This window comes from Homalodisca vitripennis, chromosome 4 (assembly GCF_021130785.1).
Source record: "Homalodisca vitripennis isolate AUS2020 chromosome 4, UT_GWSS_2.1, whole genome shotgun sequence".
Taxonomy (NCBI): domain Eukaryota; kingdom Metazoa; phylum Arthropoda; class Insecta; order Hemiptera; family Cicadellidae; genus Homalodisca; species Homalodisca vitripennis.
In genome coordinates this window covers 123,118,595-123,136,098 of record NC_060210.1, presented here as the reverse complement: position 1 = coordinate 123,136,098, position 17,504 = coordinate 123,118,595, and the positions used below count along the sequence as shown (strand labels likewise).

The 17,504-nt window shown below is 30.7% G+C and overlaps 1 protein-coding gene and 1 long non-coding RNA gene across 6 annotated transcripts in view; both read left to right on the top strand.

Annotated features, from left to right (window-relative positions):
* LOC124360089 (serine-arginine protein 55) overlaps window positions 1-17,504 on the top strand; it is a 53,820-nt gene that overhangs the window by 25,349 nt on the left and 10,967 nt on the right. For 3 of the 5 annotated variants that reach the window (XM_046813388.1, XM_046813383.1, XM_046813384.1), the window contains exons 3-6: window positions 1,237-1,307; window positions 3,838-3,951; window positions 7,008-7,034; window positions 7,861-7,930. In XM_046813388.1, the coding sequence (XP_046669344.1) occupies window positions 1,237-1,307; window positions 3,838-3,951; window positions 7,008-7,034; window positions 7,861-7,930 (282 nt within the window). Of the gene's footprint in view, window positions 1-1,236; window positions 1,308-3,710; window positions 3,801-3,837; window positions 3,952-7,007; window positions 7,035-7,860; window positions 7,931-17,504 lie in introns of all 5 variants that reach the window. The other 2 variants (XM_046813385.1, XM_046813386.1) reach the window with 1 other exon arrangement.
* Window positions 9,289-17,051, top strand: LOC124360090. Its single transcript, XR_006922204.1, has 3 exons — window positions 9,289-10,463; window positions 10,517-10,804; window positions 11,375-17,051. It is a non-coding gene; the product is annotated as an uncharacterized LOC124360090 (long non-coding RNA).

The window sequence follows — 17,504 nt, the reverse complement described above, 5'->3', positions numbered from 1 at the left end:
TCCAAAAAGTTTTATGTCAATCCATTTATTACTAATGGAAAAGGTTCAGATTATACTAAAAGGAATTTAAGGTTTAGTTAGTGCACTCTATTATTGTATTTCTCATTATAAACATAATGCAACTAGCTTACTGTAGTTTTTTTCCAATTTGTAGTTGCTATTTTAGTTTTAAAGTTAAATTTATAACTAATTTTCAGTCCCATCTTGGTTAAGTTCAATTCTATCATAAAATGTTCTGTTTAATATGTATATTTATGTGCAACACACAATTTTCAGTTATAATTCTAATAAAAAAAGATAATTTTAAATCGTGTTGAAAATTACTCTTCGGCCAATAATTTTATATCATCCAGTAATACTGTATCTTTTATATAAGTTTGATTGATAATTATATTTTGTAATGCAGTTTCTATGTCATAGCTATTTATAAATTATGTATACTACAAGAACAGTTTGATTAAAAATAATTCAGTATGTTATATTTCCAATCAGATCCTTTCCTTAAAAGATATAATAAAAAATGCAACAGAATTTTATAGCATGGTGTCTGTCATGCTGTTACAAAAAAAACTCAGCAGGTGATGTAGCCACTGTTTAACACTCATATTTTTAAAACAGTTCTCAATAGCCAACTAAATGTTTATTAAACATATTAAATGCATAATCAGATATTTTAATCAGTGTTGAGAATGAATTGTATTTACATTTAACAGATAAATAAGTAATGGCATGAGAACCACTGCACGAGTTTACTAGATAATTGTACAATCCATATGTTACTAGCAAACGTAGAAACACCAAATTGTGGTTAAACTATTTATTTTTGTTTTTATTAATATTGAAATCTCAAAATATGCGCAGTAGATGATTATTATTATAGTGTGTTCTATTGTGACGTCTGTTTGTTGGTAGATTAGATGTTTCTATTAAAATAAATAACAATTCAATACATTTATATTATAAACTTTTTATTATAAAAATACATTATAATGTTAGGTTGATCAATGCATGATATATATTCAATAAATCTTAAATATTAACATTTGATTCTGCAATTATTTGTTGGCAGTTCATAGACAAACATACTTTTGAAGTTTTAGCATTAAAATCTTAGTTTCTTAATCATTTAAATAAGTTAAATAACTGCATTCATGTACCGTAAATTTGCATTTTTATAAGGAATTGTACTTTTTCCTCTTTCCAGTTATTAAGTTTTAAAGAAACTGTATTTTTTAGGAGTTTGACGATCACAGAGATGCTGATGATGCAGTTTATGAATTAAATGGCAAAGAATTACTCGGTGAAAGGTAAACATTTTATTTAATTTGATTATTACAAACTGTCTTTTGTATCGTTGAGATCATTAAAAAGGATAGTTGCACTTGCTGTACATTTTGGAGTCTGCATCAAATTTAAAATAAATTTACAAATACCATTTTATATTTTTAATTGTGTAATTCTCTTAGAAATTAATCATTCTTAAATCATTTGAAGTTATTAAGGAGTTGTAAATTTCCATGCACATAGAAAACAATGTTGCACATGAAATTTATTGTGACAATAAAAGGTTAAATGTTGATTAGATCATGATTGTATGATAATACAATTCAGATAAAAAGATAGGTTAAAATTGCCGGCTATTTCAAAACTGATGCTAGTTCTCAAAAATTAAAATGTATATATTATTGATTTTGCTTTAAATTATTTCTAGAATTCCAAAATATATACACTATTTTGCACTATCCTGTCTAGACGCTTTGTAGTAACGTTACCTTCATTAGAAAGTAAGTTACGTATTTAATAGTCAGGTTATGTAGGTAATAAGCTAAGTATATTAAATGCCTAAAATTTCCATTTTATGGTTTAAAGTCTGTTTTATGGTTTCAACAAATTTCACAGAATATATTTTCCAAGAAAAGATAAGTTCTAATTAGTGTAATAGTTTCTTTGACAATTTCATCTTGTAACAAATATTTTCAAGATTAAATTGAGTTTTAACTAATATTGCAATGTATTGTCTATACTGAGATCACATAGATATTTTCTTTAATTGTATTTTGGACAAACTAAAAAATAGTATGAAAATATTTTACCAGAGTAATCTTATTATTAATTTAGATAGTTGGTTTATGTACAAGACAAGCATTTGTTTGTTTTAACCAGTTGACTATCTTAATGCAGCGAAGGCGTTTTCTTATACTAGCTAGCAGAATCAGGGCTAGATTGATAAGGTTTATTACTTGAAGTGGAAGAAGCCAGTTTGATAACATTACTTCCAGGTCCAGTACCAATTTAGCTGCGCTCATATTTTTTAAATCACTGAGCAATCGTGCCTAATTAACTTTTTTATTTCCTTAATTTTTAAAGTACCATTGCTATGTTCAACTAGCAGTTGAGTTTGAATAATGTTTAAGCTTTTGCAAAAAACAATTACTTTGAAAATTACCAGAAACTAGTCTTAAAATTTCACATTTGTTATTCAGGCTTTTCAGTATTATTATTTGCCAGATTCATGAACTAGAATTTAACCCTATGTCCTTGGAGAAGTAAACAACATTATCTGCATACCTGCCTTCTTTAAATTTACAGCTATAAAGTAGGCTATCTCTTCAGTGATGTTAGCATTTCTATTTATCTATTTCATTAAGAAAACTACTTATAAATCTTATTAGAATAGGCAGTGACATTATTCGTTTTCTTAAAAAGTTAACTAAATAAGAAACAAATATTCAATCATTACTTTGAGAGGTAGCCTCTTCCAAGTCATTTGATGGAATACATCTGTAGTTGTGAAGCTAAATGGTACTACAGTGACAACTGAACAGAATTTACTTTCTAGAACAGTGGCTTCCAATTTGTTAATAAATTTATTTTATTCTTTTAGTAAGCTTATACAGTATTCACTCACTGAATTGGTCTATAATGAATGGTTTTCAAATAATGAAAGCTTTTAGAAAAAAAATCATTTTTTTACCCTTTCAGTTTTAACGTCCAGTTTTTACCAGAAACTGAAAATAGTGCGAAAAAGCCCATAACCAGTTGCATGAGGCATGTAAAAAAAAGATATTGTCTTTAAGTGCATATTGCTACTTTGTTTTAAATATTAATGAAGAAAGAGACCATTGATTACTGACACAATAAAATAATTCAATTAGACAGTGTAAAAATTACAATAACATACGATTGTGCGCTTACCATTGGTCAAGTCTGATGTTTTAAGACTAACAATTGTCTTGATTTGGTTTATCTTCAGGTAGTTTGTTTTAAATACACTATTTATTAAATTGTGCTTTGTCTTAATATAGATTGTTCAAAGATCTTTCTTGATTTAAACAATAAAAGAGGAGTTTGCTATTGATGTGGGTGATCTTGCTGATAGTAGTAGCTTTAACCAGTCCCTTGTTTGGTATAATGTAAATGTGTTTAGGTGTTTATGCTAAACATGTTGGTTGTGCACCTTATATTGGGAACCACTGTTCTATACTTACTGTTATGTTATTTATAGTGATTATAGCTTTATTAAATTTTAAATGACTTAACTTTCTCTTTGTGGTAAAGCTTACAAAAACATGCTTTACATTAAATATTTTCTACTTTATTCAACAAACCATTTTTTCTGGATAAAAAAAATTGAGTATTAGCTAATATTGAAGATATTGGTAAATCCCTGAAGGAGGAACAGGCTAGACTAGGTCTGTTCTTGTTTCTAGGGTAATAGTGGAGCTCGCCAGAGGCACAGCAAGGCGAAGTGACCGCAGTTTTGGCGGATCAAGCCGACGCCGCTCCTCTTGGTATGGCAAGTAAGTGGCTACGTTACCGTATTGCTTGTTGTTGCAGAGTGTCTGTAGAGAAAGCGCGAGGTACGCCGCGTGGGAGTGATGTCTGGCGGGGCTCGGGCCATGGCCGCAGTTTAGCGCCTCTCCCGCGCAGGCCGTCTCGCGCACGCGACAGGTGACTGATCTATTTTTGTAGTTTGCACAAGTCTGTTGCTCATAAACATAAGCTTGCTTGAACCATTTGTTACTGATTGTCACCTAATATTGGCATAGCCGAATTTTAAAATCCGCCTTCAGCATTTTCTTGTTTCACTTATTAAAACTTTATAATGATTCGTAATGAAACTTTAAATTTCAACCAGATGATTTACTTGATTTTTCTAAAATAATAATCCCTTTAACAATATCAATTATTTGTTGTGAATTTGTAACTTTGAAAATGAATTGATCTGCAGATATTGCTCTACTTGTTTTTCATTATAGACATTTTCTCTATAAACACACTGTAATTACTTATGTAAAGTAATTAGTTTTATTATGTTAAATCGTATTTAAAAATTATATACAAGGGCTTTTTTGGTAGTTGGAATGTGTAACATTACTTGTCAACCCTCAAAGACCTCTATAATCATTGGGTAATTTTGTTTTCCAAGTGAGAAAATTATTTTGGCATTGAAGAGAACAATTGTCAAAATACTTATAAGCTATTTTCTACTTACTACTTTGTTGCGTTAAAATATTTAACTGGCGCAAGTCTTTCCAAGTCAGAATTTATAAAATTTGTTAATTACGTATAGATTTTGTTGATTAAAAAGTCAGATCCAACACAACAAACAATTATTACAACAAACAAACATGATAATCCTACATGATATTCATTATATTTGGTTGTTATTGATTAGAACAATTCAAAGTGATTGTATTTAACTGACATTGTATATTAGCTACTTTTTAAACTGGTAAACCTTCAAGATAAAGTGAAGTCATCATACAAGATACTACAATTACATTAATATAAAAAGTTGATCAAAGAACTTATCCGTTTGTTTACAGGTCTGACTATATACTGAGAGATTATTTTAGTTGAAATAATTTTTACTCCAGGTATTGTGAGGTTCAATGTTGTGTATAGATTCACTTGAAATAGATTTTGACTAAATTTTCTACTAACTGACAAACTTGTATAAGGGGAAATAGGTTTTTAGGAGTTTCTAACATCCAATTTCTGTGATAGTTGTCTGTAATTATGATGAATGCTTCTTGTTTAAGAACTTAACTTTTTTAAATGGATCAAAGTGCCAGTAAATAATTATTGAAGGACTAGATGAGGTACAACTTCTGTAGATCATTATGTAGATATTTTCTAATTGAAGTGGGTTTAGTCTCCAATGAACAAATCAAGAGTTATACTTTGGTTGTACTCCTTATGTTTATGAGTAACAATATTTTAATTCATTATATTAGTGTATCTGTTAAATTAGTTACAAAATTGTTAGTTCCTTTTTCATAATTTTGCAAAATCAGTGTTTGTAAAATTTGAAATTGTAGTAAAGTTGGTTAACTTGAAAGTATTTTTGTTAATAATAATAATAATGTTGTACCCATTAGGAGGCACCAAAAATGTATATCAGTTGTGTATTTTAATTGTAGTGTATTTTAAAGTTTTAGAGACTGGAAACGATCTAAACCAGCTCACAAAAATTTCAATTTACCGTTAATAACAAAATTGAGGTTCTTTTGAATTAGGCTAAGTAGTAATCAAATTAAGGCTGCAAATTCTTGTAGCTGGTCATGTGTTTTACTCATGCTAAAAATAACTTGTATTTACACTCATTTGGATACAATACATTGTGAAATATCTGAGTAATTAATTAGCTAAATTAATAAATTCACCTTAATTTGCATTTAAGGCCTTAAAAGGTGGATTGAGTACAATAAGAACTGCCATATCCGACACTTCCAGTATCCGCACTGTTACAAACCATAAAACATTTTCTAACAGTAACTTTTTCAAGCAAGAAATGCCACACTTGGCAAGCTTGATCGCTGTATTCCATATATGAGGGATGTGCGGGTGCTTTCTTTTCCCTCTTAATGATCTCGACTGTTTTTAGAAATAGTGACCTAGATGAAACCTTTAAGTCAGGATCATTATTTTTTATATATTGTACATTATTGAAGATATACTTTTTTCAAGTTTTGGTTAGAATAAACTTTGTATCATAAGTATTCAAGTTTAAAAGGAAACATTTTCAGCTGAGTATTTAATATTTTCCTTTCCAGCAAAACGTTAAGCTGGGTATGACAAGTTTTACTGTATTCTTCTACCATTGAAAAATATAAATCACTTGTACATTTTTCATGTCTGATATTTTAAACATAATTATTGTAATCATTTCAGTTGAATAATGTACTAATTTTAAAATCCTACTTGTATATAGGGTCCATATTGCTGAATTGTATTGTTGACACATATATGGCCAAATAATGATTTAGGCATATTTTGAACCAGACATTGTGATGTTCTGAACTTAGTAGCTTTTTATTAATGGTGATGGCTAATCCAATCAACTTCTACTGCTTATATTATAGACTGCTTGCATATAACAACATTGAATAAAATGAAACATTAGGTGGGACTGGTTTGACAAAAATAAATATCAGATCAGGATTTGTATTTGCGCTAATACACCAATTCACTTAACTGGCAATGTGACTTGGATATGTAGAACACTAACCTATATAACTTGTGCAGTTGATTGTCTTTTGGTAACTTATTAAAAGTAAGTTGACTCACTGGGTCACATTTAATTTAATTCTGTTTTACATTCAATTTTGTAAAACTTAAAGGTTATAGAAGCTATAGATTATCCCATAGTATTAAGTGATAGAGGTCTTTGAAGTGTTTTATTTAGTTTTTTAATAACACATCTAAACAAAGTTGTTATTTCTTTTAGAATAATTTTTTACCTTGTTACTAATATTGTAATGGATTAGTTATTAGCAGACGTATTTTATCTTTAACACAGAACAATTTTATTTAACTAAACTAAAGGAATTGGTGATATGTTTTAAATTTGAACAAGTAAAATTATAAAGAAGTATACATCAAAATTAATATTTTTGTCTCTTTAAAAATTTTGCATTCTATAATTTATGGTTGATTGAAATAGGAGAGCTTTATTACAACATTTTACAACTCTTTATCAATTTAAGATTGATCTTTTTCAGGGAACCAGATCACCGGATTTCAGACAGGTATGTTTCATTTTCACCTGTCAGGAAATGTTATTGTGTTGAATTAAGCTACTAAACTCAGGTTATACTTAATTAAAAATTTGGTTGGGGTAAAAAGATGGTTTTAACAGTATTTACATATTAATCGCAATAATAATTGATTTGTTATAGAATTGAAATAGCTGTATGTACTTTACATATATATGAAATATGATTAATGAAGTTTTACTTTAAAACGTCAGAGTGATCAGATATAATAAGTTACAAAAGACTACATATAGCGTACATAAAAATGCCTTAGCTTTGAAAATGCTAACATTGTTTATTTTTGTGCTCAGGTACAGTTTTTATTTCACATACAAGGCAATATATTTAATCCTATTTATCAGCTAAACATTGTTCCACATGTCGATCTAGCATTATAAAAGGCTTGAAACATTAATGTTCATACAATTTATTTAGTCAAGTTAATTAATCTAAAAGATTTCAAACACTTGTAAAAATTTGTATAATTTTGTTTGAAGAAATGAATCAACCGATGAAGCAGGAAAAAATTAGTGTTATGGTTTTACTATATACCACAATAAAGAAACCTAAGTTTTTGAGTTTATATAGATTTCTGAAATATTCAAACCAATTGTAATAAAGTGGATTGGTTTGGTTCTTCCTGCGCGGGATTCATGGTTTAAATAAAACAAGACCTATTACAGAATCATTTCCAGTCTCTCGAGAGCACTAGAATCTTAACAATCTAGAGTTGATTCCTTCCCAATCTTGAGTTAGTTATTTGATTTTTTATCCATTGAAATTCATCTGAATGCAACGTTTATTCATTTTTCCATTTCAGATATGGCCCACCTACTCGTACAGAATACAGATTGATTGTGGAAAACCTTTCAACCAGAGTCAGCTGGCAGGTGAGTGGTACTTTTAAATATTTAGATTCCCGTTTTTAAATAATTAAAACATAAACAGTTTTTTCAATGCCACACTTGGTACGCTGCTTTTTGCCTTCATATTATGGTGGAATGTGGACCGGGAATTTTCTTCAACTACGGATGCATCTTTCTTTCCATTAAGACTTGGACCATAATAACAATTTCGAAGATAGAAGTTATTCACAGTGAAGATGGAAACAAGGACAAGGAATGAAGAAGAGGAACATCAGTCTGGATTTTCTTGCACTGCTCTGTACCATCTCAACTGGAAGACTTGGCCAAGACCTTCACCTACTTTTCTGCTGTCAGCAAAGTCTCTTTGAAGCTGCCAAGTGTGGTTTAGATTAGTTAGTGGCCTATAATTGTTCCACAATTACATGTAGCGGGAATGGCTGTGTTGTTTTATTATTTCTACAGGTGGTTGCATCAAAATGTAGGAGAATCACATTGTAGCTCATTGTGAACATGTACTCAAGATCAAGAGTTGATTCATAAGAACACTTCAAATCAAATATATTCTTAAATGGTATAATAGATAGAGGTATAAAAGGTTTCAAGTTACTCAGTTTTTGTTTCCATTATAGCCAGAAATTCTCCCAGTTGCGATTTTCTTTGGCTCTGTATTAAATTAAAGGTCTTGTTTGTTTGAATATAAAAGTCTCGGGTTTGTGTTTTACTTCTCATACATTGGTAATTCTTGTGGGATAATGAGCCATGTTGTCCATGACTCCATCCCAATAAATTGTATAACCCTAACTAAATTTAAAACATTTTTTTTCTTTTATTTTAAAATTATAGTAACTCAACATTGTAGTTTTTGTGACGATGAGAATGTGTTTGAATTTTAGATATGACATGAATCATGATAAATATGTATTGGTTTGGTGCATCTTTGAGCCGAAAAACTACAGCAACAAAAGATCAGATAGACCATTTTTCACTCTAATGTATAAAGCACTTATCTACAGATCTCCATAGTCCTACTGTATACTCACATATATGTGGAACATTATAGGTAGTTGGCATCATAAAACTTATTTTAAATGGTGATAGTGATTGAAAACTGTTAATTCTTGCTGTACTTGAATAAACCTGCTGTTTTTTTCCGGAAGAGAAAAGTCCTCTTCGCCATGGGTGGTGTCCTGTGACGGTACCAAAGGCAATAACTGATGTCTCAGTCTCATATTAGAAGTGGTTGAGTTGGCATCCGGGCCGGGACTCGTTCTAGGGAGGACTAGCATTCGATCGATTGATGTCAATCCACCCACTGGCCTTGGACACCCCCCCTTGTCTTGTGCAGTTGTGGTCAATAGCGTTATACCAGGCCAAAGGTAACTAAGCCCGTTCTCTTCCCACGTTCACTATATTTCTAGCATGTCTCAGTGGATTTGGACAGGTATATAAATATATTAGCTAGATAACTTACTGCGGACTAGTTTAATTCTTTTTAAACTAGCAGAACGTCATTCATACCATTTTCTTTCATGCTTTTTAGTGTACATTATACAGATTCAAAGCATCATTGAAAGACAATCCAAATGTTACAGTCCTTGTCATTTTCTTTAAGTTCATTTTCTTTTATGTTTAATGAATTCTAATGTTTATTAAAAATCTGTATTAAAGGTACAAATTAATATTAATGTTTTACTTTTTTAAATTTAATATCAGATACATTTATTGTTGTGGTATACACATATTTGGATATTTGTCTTCAGTTGGAATGTTTTATAATGCTAACCCAAGGCTTAGAACTGTATTGAAGGTTTCCTCACACATAAAGCTTACATAATTAAAATGATTGCAGAAAATAAGTGTATAAATTAAAGTTAGTGTGAATTATTCGGCCCATTTAAGATAATAAATTATTAGTTGAAAAGATATACACATCACCGTGTATAGTGGTCTCAACTGTTTATTCAACAACTTCGATACAATATTGTCTTCCTCTTTATTAAAATATTACATTTTTTCTTGTATTTGAAACGTACATTTCTTAGTAACACTGTTACTACCTCTCTGTAATAAATAGAGAAAATTGAACATGACTTTCTGTATCAAACTTACTTTAATCCATTACAATTATTGTAATAATTGTTTTAATATGTAAAACTTTAGAACATTAAGCTTTATGTATGAAATAAACCTTGGTATTAATTTTAGTAAATTAAAATATAGGTTATAATATAATTCATGTAAGTGATTTAGTGTAGGGCAAGCACACAAAAATAAACAGGAAATTAACATTTTATATCTACATGTGAGTTTCCATTCCATGTAGATAATGACAGCAAAATTTGTTTATCCCCAAAGTAAAATAAAAATAGTAATGATATAATATAGCCTATATCGGTTTTTGGTAGTGTGAGAAGGATTAGTCAGTTTAGTCTAAGTTTTTTTGGTTCTGCACCAGTTATAATAAATTAATTTTTCTAAAAATGTTTTTATAATCTAGTAACCTTTCAGTTATTACAATATAATTTACAGCACTTGACAATGTCATCTTATATAGGAGGTCTGAGAGCTCTGAACTTTTACAGCACTTGACAATGTCATCTTATATAGGAGGTCTGAGAGCTCTGAACTGTATACCTCATGATAGTGAGTTAACAGAGGAACACCTCTACAATTTGTGACAGGTGAAATCCGTTAACTATGGGTTTTTATTTATCGCTAATAGCAACTGTCGCTCTTGACAACCAATAACTTTTCAAAACGGTATACTAGGCTTCCTTCAAGTAGTCGTTAAGACTGCTCTATCTTCAAGTCAGGGGTAGCGTAGCTAAAGGTAAAATAACCGCCACTTCAAAAAATATCTGCCACTTGCATATCATACCAATAACTGAAGTTAGATAGGTTGAGACGTATTCAGATAATTACCATAATACTTAAAACTATTTTCCGGAAGTGGTCAACCACGTGGTGATTCTAACACCAAACCAAAATTACATTCCCCCCAAAGGCCCGGATCGGTCATTATGCTGGGACACTCCTCTAGCCAGCTTTGATTTAGAATTTGATATCAATATTCCCCCATAATTAAATCCCCCTAAAAATTAAAGCACGGAGTGACCCTCGATACCCGAACGAACCATGCTGCCCGTATTTCCCGATCCCCACAACCCCCACGATCCCCCGTCTAACCTGCCTAGCCCGACATATTTATTGGCACCTAAATCGCAATAAAAATATGTATTACACTTGAGACTTAATTTAAAACTACGACCAACTCACGGATACCCGTCCAGTCTGCAACGTCGGTCGGCGTACACGTCCGCTCGCTCCTCTCCCACAAGTGCGTTCTCGACCAAACCCGTTCCCCGATAATCGGCCTGATTGTGCCCATTCCGATATTCGGTCAAAGGTCGCCCGTTTAGCTCCTGCACACTGACCGACCCGATCACCGTGACGGTTACATGCCACAAGGTTTAAATGATTACAAAGAAGTATTTGCAAGTATTGGAAACAAACATATTTCTATCTTATATTGTATGAAAGACGTCTTAAAATATAATTTCCATGAATATTAGATTCAAATTGTGTTATAATAAATTTTTATTGTATTATACAATTTTTTGAATTATAAATTTGACACATGGAAATAGTATAACAAGGGAAGCAAGTAACACTCAGGTCTTTCTTTTATTCTTGCCATGGTGTCTGAATTTTCTGTTTATACATAGTTTTTGATAATGGCAACCAGCTGTTCATTGTGGTAACATTGACTCTTTTCAATGAACTTGCTAATTACATAAATTGACGATACAGTACAATTTACTTATATTTCTATACAATGTATACCCATACATATAAATATATGCTCATTCTAAAGAATAGTGAATATTAGTGTATTGTTCACCATTAATAAAATTAGTTTTATCAGATTATAACAGAATTAATGCAAGCATATGGTAAAGGATATAAATTTAAAACATACTTTTTTCTGATAAGAAATGATATAATTTCAATTAACCAGCTTTTTGTTACTTGTTATCAGTCAATAATAAACTGGTGGAACTTAGAGGCGATTCGACCCAAAGGTAGACCCCTTTATTTAAAGTTTGTTATTAACAATGGATGGAAATGAAAAAAATTAAAGAATTTCGGACATTGTATGTTATAAATGTATAATACTATGTTTTGAGAATTTCAATCTACCCTCTTATTCAGGTGTAAAACACTTTAATACATGCACAGTGGAGTCTTGCTGCTTCGAACACGTTTAATCCGAACAAGTCTGGGAGGGAATTATTATATTTATTTGTGAATGTAATATACAGCTGTAGCAACTAATTGCCTGAAAAAAATGGGTGCATAATTTCGTAATAAAACTCACTTAATACGCGTAAAGTATTTTATTAGAACAAATTGTGTACACTACACTACAGTACATAAATAATAAGTTTGAATACAGTGCCAAATTGAAAATGATAGTTTAATTTTGAGTTATATTAAGAAATGAAATGAAACAAAAAACTGGATGTACAGTACTGATATTACTGTTGATTCCAATATTAATTGAAACAACATGAATTAAGTTTTTATCAATTAAATAATATGTAAGTAGTGCAAGGTCAAGCACTGCTGCATCTTCTGTGTGTGGCACCAACTGCTCTATATCACACAGGTTCTCGAGAGTAACGGTGGTATGCTTTCGCTTACTTGCCATAACCATCAGCTTGCACACTTTTATTACGCAAATAATCACAACAGTGGAATCGATGTTTGCACTGAGAAAACAGATGACACACTGTAGACTACAGCGCAGTGTGCTGCAGTGACGAGGGAGGGGGAGTACAGTCTGGTCTGTAGAGCGTGGACATGTCCATGTGTACTACAAAAGTGAACTACGGTGTACTGAAACTTAATAACTGTATTCGCAGTCCAACTCATTTGTCACATGAAGAACAGTAAAACAGACAAAAAATGTGTTTTAATAAACAATGTTGATAATTTTAGAAATAAAATAGACCCATTCTCATGCTTAAAACCGTGTATTTTTGTAATTTAAACAATTCTGTAATCCAAACCAGGTTTGGTTCTAATTAGTTCATATTAGCGGGACTCCACTGTACTTAATACCTGCAATGTGCTGCAACTAAAAATTAAAAATGGTTTCATACTTGACAACAGCAAGGTCCACACGGGAGAAAATTGTTGTGTATGATGCCAATTTCCTTTTTTAGTGGCTGTCCATTGCCGCATGTTACATAAGTGGTGTATGTATATCTATTTAGTGTTTTACACCTAAAGAAGGGAGTTGATTTCAACCCTTAAATATAGTGCTATGCATTTTGTAACATATAATGATGGCAAATCTCCGAAATCCTGTTATAATTCTCTTTATTTAGATATGCAGCGTTATTAATAGTCAATGGGGAATATATTTACATTTTTCAAAAACTGTAGGGAATGAATTTTGTGTGTTGCCCTATACTCTTTTAAGTTGTATATTATTGTAGCGCAGAACTGATTTTATGTATAACTTATTAGCAGAAATGATCTCTGTTTGATGTTTCAATGTAGTGAATTTAAAATGCAATAGTCTCATCAAACAACCCAACCCTTGTTTGGACAATTCTCGTGTAAATTCCATTGCATTTTACATAAATTACATTTACTACTTTTAAAAGTTGAAAAATGGTTTTGAAATTCCAAGATTACACTTCAGATTGAAAGATGCCAGTAAAGTAAATAATTTTATAAACAAAAGAGGGATACGCCACACCACATGTAATGTAACAGGCTTTGCTGAGATTCAGTGCAAAATTTCAAGTCTAGCTAATTTCATTATTGAAAGATGGAACCACTGACAATCATATGGAACAGAAATTTTTACATCCTTCGACAAACTAAATAGATATTACATCAACCTACTGTGTGACAGACAGGCTTCAATGACACTTAGCACCATCATAAAATTTCAAGTCTACAGATAAAATCTGTCTTCAGATATCTGGCAACATGATACATAAATAGTTATGTCCATTGAATTAGATTTTATATAAAGATATACACACCAAGTCACCGTAAATGTTGTTTGAATGTTGTATACCAACACATTTGGATAGTTGAGCTACATGTTTTAAGTGTACTGAGTTTGTTTACAAATTTATTCTGTTGTCTCAATATCATGGTTATCCATACAACCAATGGAACAATATCGACTAAAGCTCACCCAATTCCCATGGATTGACATGCACAATTACAAGTCTTGGTCTCTTAGTTTTCTACGTGTAGTGCGGACAGACAGAAATGAAATTTTTCCAGCCTCATGAATGTTAGGCTTTGCTGACGCTCAGCCTGCAAGGAACCACAAAGTAACACAATGCTGATTTGTTAAGATTGATATGCAACTGACATAAAATCCTTTTTCCATTTTTTCTATTAAACTTCTATTTTTACATTCTATGATGACCAACCATGTACCCCTTGAGGTGCCACAGCGTTTCTATATGAGATAAATAGTAGGGCAATTGCCCAAGTCACTGCACTATAAATTTTGACCACACTATATGGTTTTCTGCATTACTGCTAAAATATGGCATTTATTCCAATATTCATATATCAAATGTTCATATAAATGTTTTGCTTGTCTTGGATTTTACTTCAAAAGCATAACTTGTCTTATTGAGAAAATCGGGAAATAACTAACATTCAATCAATAATATTTGTAATTTAAAATATATCTTTCTTATTGGTGTCTCTGCCAATGTGAGTTCTTACTTACATCTTTTGGTGTGTTCTTTTCTTGCTAAAGTTATTAGTTAGTCGTAAAACAATCAGAATTCAAGTGTTCAATAAACACATTACGTCACACAGCTCTTACAATACATAAATGTTACATACATACATACATACACAATAAATTAACAAAAATGTATGTTTCAAATTTCATTTACAAGCAGATGAGTTCTTTTTTCAAGAATCAAGAATTTATTAAGTCATTTAACTTTTACAAGTAATTGACCAAGTCAAGTTTAAAATCTATCCTATCTCTACATTATATTTAACAAAATACATTTAACAATAACATTTCATCAAAAGTGCTGACATTTACTTAAAACCTAAAACTTGAATCACCGTCTAAAGCTTAAAAAGGCAAGGTTAAGGTCAGTCAAGGGCAACTCAAGATATTCTTTAAGACTATAAAAAGGCTTATTGACCAAAAATCTATACAAAACCATTTTGAATTTATTTAAGTTTAACTGGTGTACCCAATGAGGCAGCATATTGAACATTTTTATGCTGATACAATCAAACCAGTTTTGTGACACACTTAATCTAGAAAATAATCAAGGAATTATAAATGATTAGTGACTAGATTAATGAGACGATTGCATTGTAAATTGTGATTGTAAGTTCTTTGTCTTTCTTGTATTGTTAAAAAAAATATATTACAATATGGATATTTTGTTACAAGAATTTTTAGTTTATTATTCATTATTTTGTGTTTTATGTACAGAATTTTTACTTCTGTTTTTGTCCCTGTATTCCTACTAGTTAAGTTAACAGACATAGTTTTATTGTTTCACAATCTTATAACTTAAGGAGAAACCCATGTAAAGGTTGATTGATTGATGGGCCGATACTGAAAAGTTTAATTTCTAATACTGATAACATAATTGTGGGCTAGATTCTGAATTCGGTACTGGTACTGTACATATTATTGTGTTATTTATAACAAAGAATATATGCATTGATACAGAATGCAATAGGTATCAATTCTGTTGAATTGTTGATACCTTGTAACATTAAATATCGACCTATTGAGTATTGGAATCGGCCCATCCCTGGATGGATTTACCAAGGGCAGGTTCACATTGTGTTTTAGAGAGGTTTCTGCACAATGGGATATATTTTTGTGAAAAGTCAGGTTTCAGTACACTCTGTACTGCAGACTAGTTGCTGCTGTCAGTACCAGACCAGTGTCAGGCTCACTGTACATAACACTTCTGTGCTTTCACTTTTTCTTAAAAATACATTTTTTTCTCAAAAATCAAAGAATTTGTTCTTTGAGTTGTAAAAGTTTATTGGGACTTTATAAAGAATTTTGTGTTTTATAAACAACTTATTTTCTACATTGGTATTTTTAGAAAAATTGTGTCTACCTGTCTTTCTGTAATAACTTCCCTATTATGTTAGACCCTTAAAACCCACAATGTGAACTTCTGCCCAGAAATTTCTAAATCATTCGTAATGATTTATTTTGCATTATATTTATAAGAGCAGTAGGAAATAAGAATTGTATGTAATAATTTACCGCAAAACCAATAGCAGTATTGTCTTTAATTGTTATATCAAAGCATATTAGACCAAAATTAAATAAAAAGCTTTTAAAAACTAGTGTTTCAAATTTTAATTAGGTTTATTGTAAATTTTGTCCCAAATTTACCATTATAATTTATTTTTTACTTCTGTAATATCTTTTTATTTTATCTGTTAATTATTTTAATTGACAATGTACAGTATTTTTATTTTTGCCATAGATTTTACCGATTGCTATTTTGATATTATTGATTTGTTGTAAGGTTGTTTTGTATTAAAGCAAACAATACAAGTTTGTGTTGAATCAATAGTATACCTTTAATTAATAACAATTATTGTGCTAGCTGATAAATTGTAAAATAGATTTTCTAGAAATGAAGATTTTTATTGTTTTTTACTATATATTTGAATTATTTGATGTAAAAACTGATTGACATTTTGCTCTATTTAGGAAATGTTATTTTTTTAATTAAGACATATTGAATTAACTTTACCAATGAAACTATAAAAATAGTAGTTTATTAATACAAATATAATATTTACATTAGGGATCTCTCACTAATCAAGTATTGTACTTCACATATTTTGTAATACGCTTGGGATGTGATTATGCTGAAAACATTAATTAAAATTTTGTTTATTCAAAAGAGGTTTTTTTCCTAAATTACTTTACACTGGTGATACAAAAGTAGTTTGAAACATTCTAGCATTGCCTCTAATCTTGTATTAACCCTTTTACTGCCAACGTCCGACATATCGGACGTCGGCATTTTTGCCGAAAACGCCAACGTCCGATATGTCGGACGTCTGTTTTTTTTTTATTGTTACTGGCTACTGTTATGTTCGAATGCCAAAATATTTGGTATTTTGGTTGTTTAGGAGCAAAGGATAATGATAGAAGCCATTTGAAGAACTTTGGATTTCTATTTTCGTCGTCTTTGACTAGAATTGACGAACTATCTAGACAGCTGTCAAAACCAGTTGATCGGGTTATGTTACTGAAATCTTCGTTCATTGTTGTTGTTTACAATGTTATCGAAAGTTTTTTGAAGTGTTACTTTTGTTGATCAAGGATAAAATAAGTAAAAGAGTTACATCTAACTCCTGTGAGTGAGGGAACAATAATTAGTCTAATCGATGGTGGTGTACAAGTGCAAGACGAACTGAGTGATGATTTCCTTCAGAATTTGTCAGATTCAGATGCCGAGAACGAATCTGATATTAGTGTTAGGATTATTGATGACAATCAAAGTGATGTGGATGACACTGATGACGATCCTGACTTTAT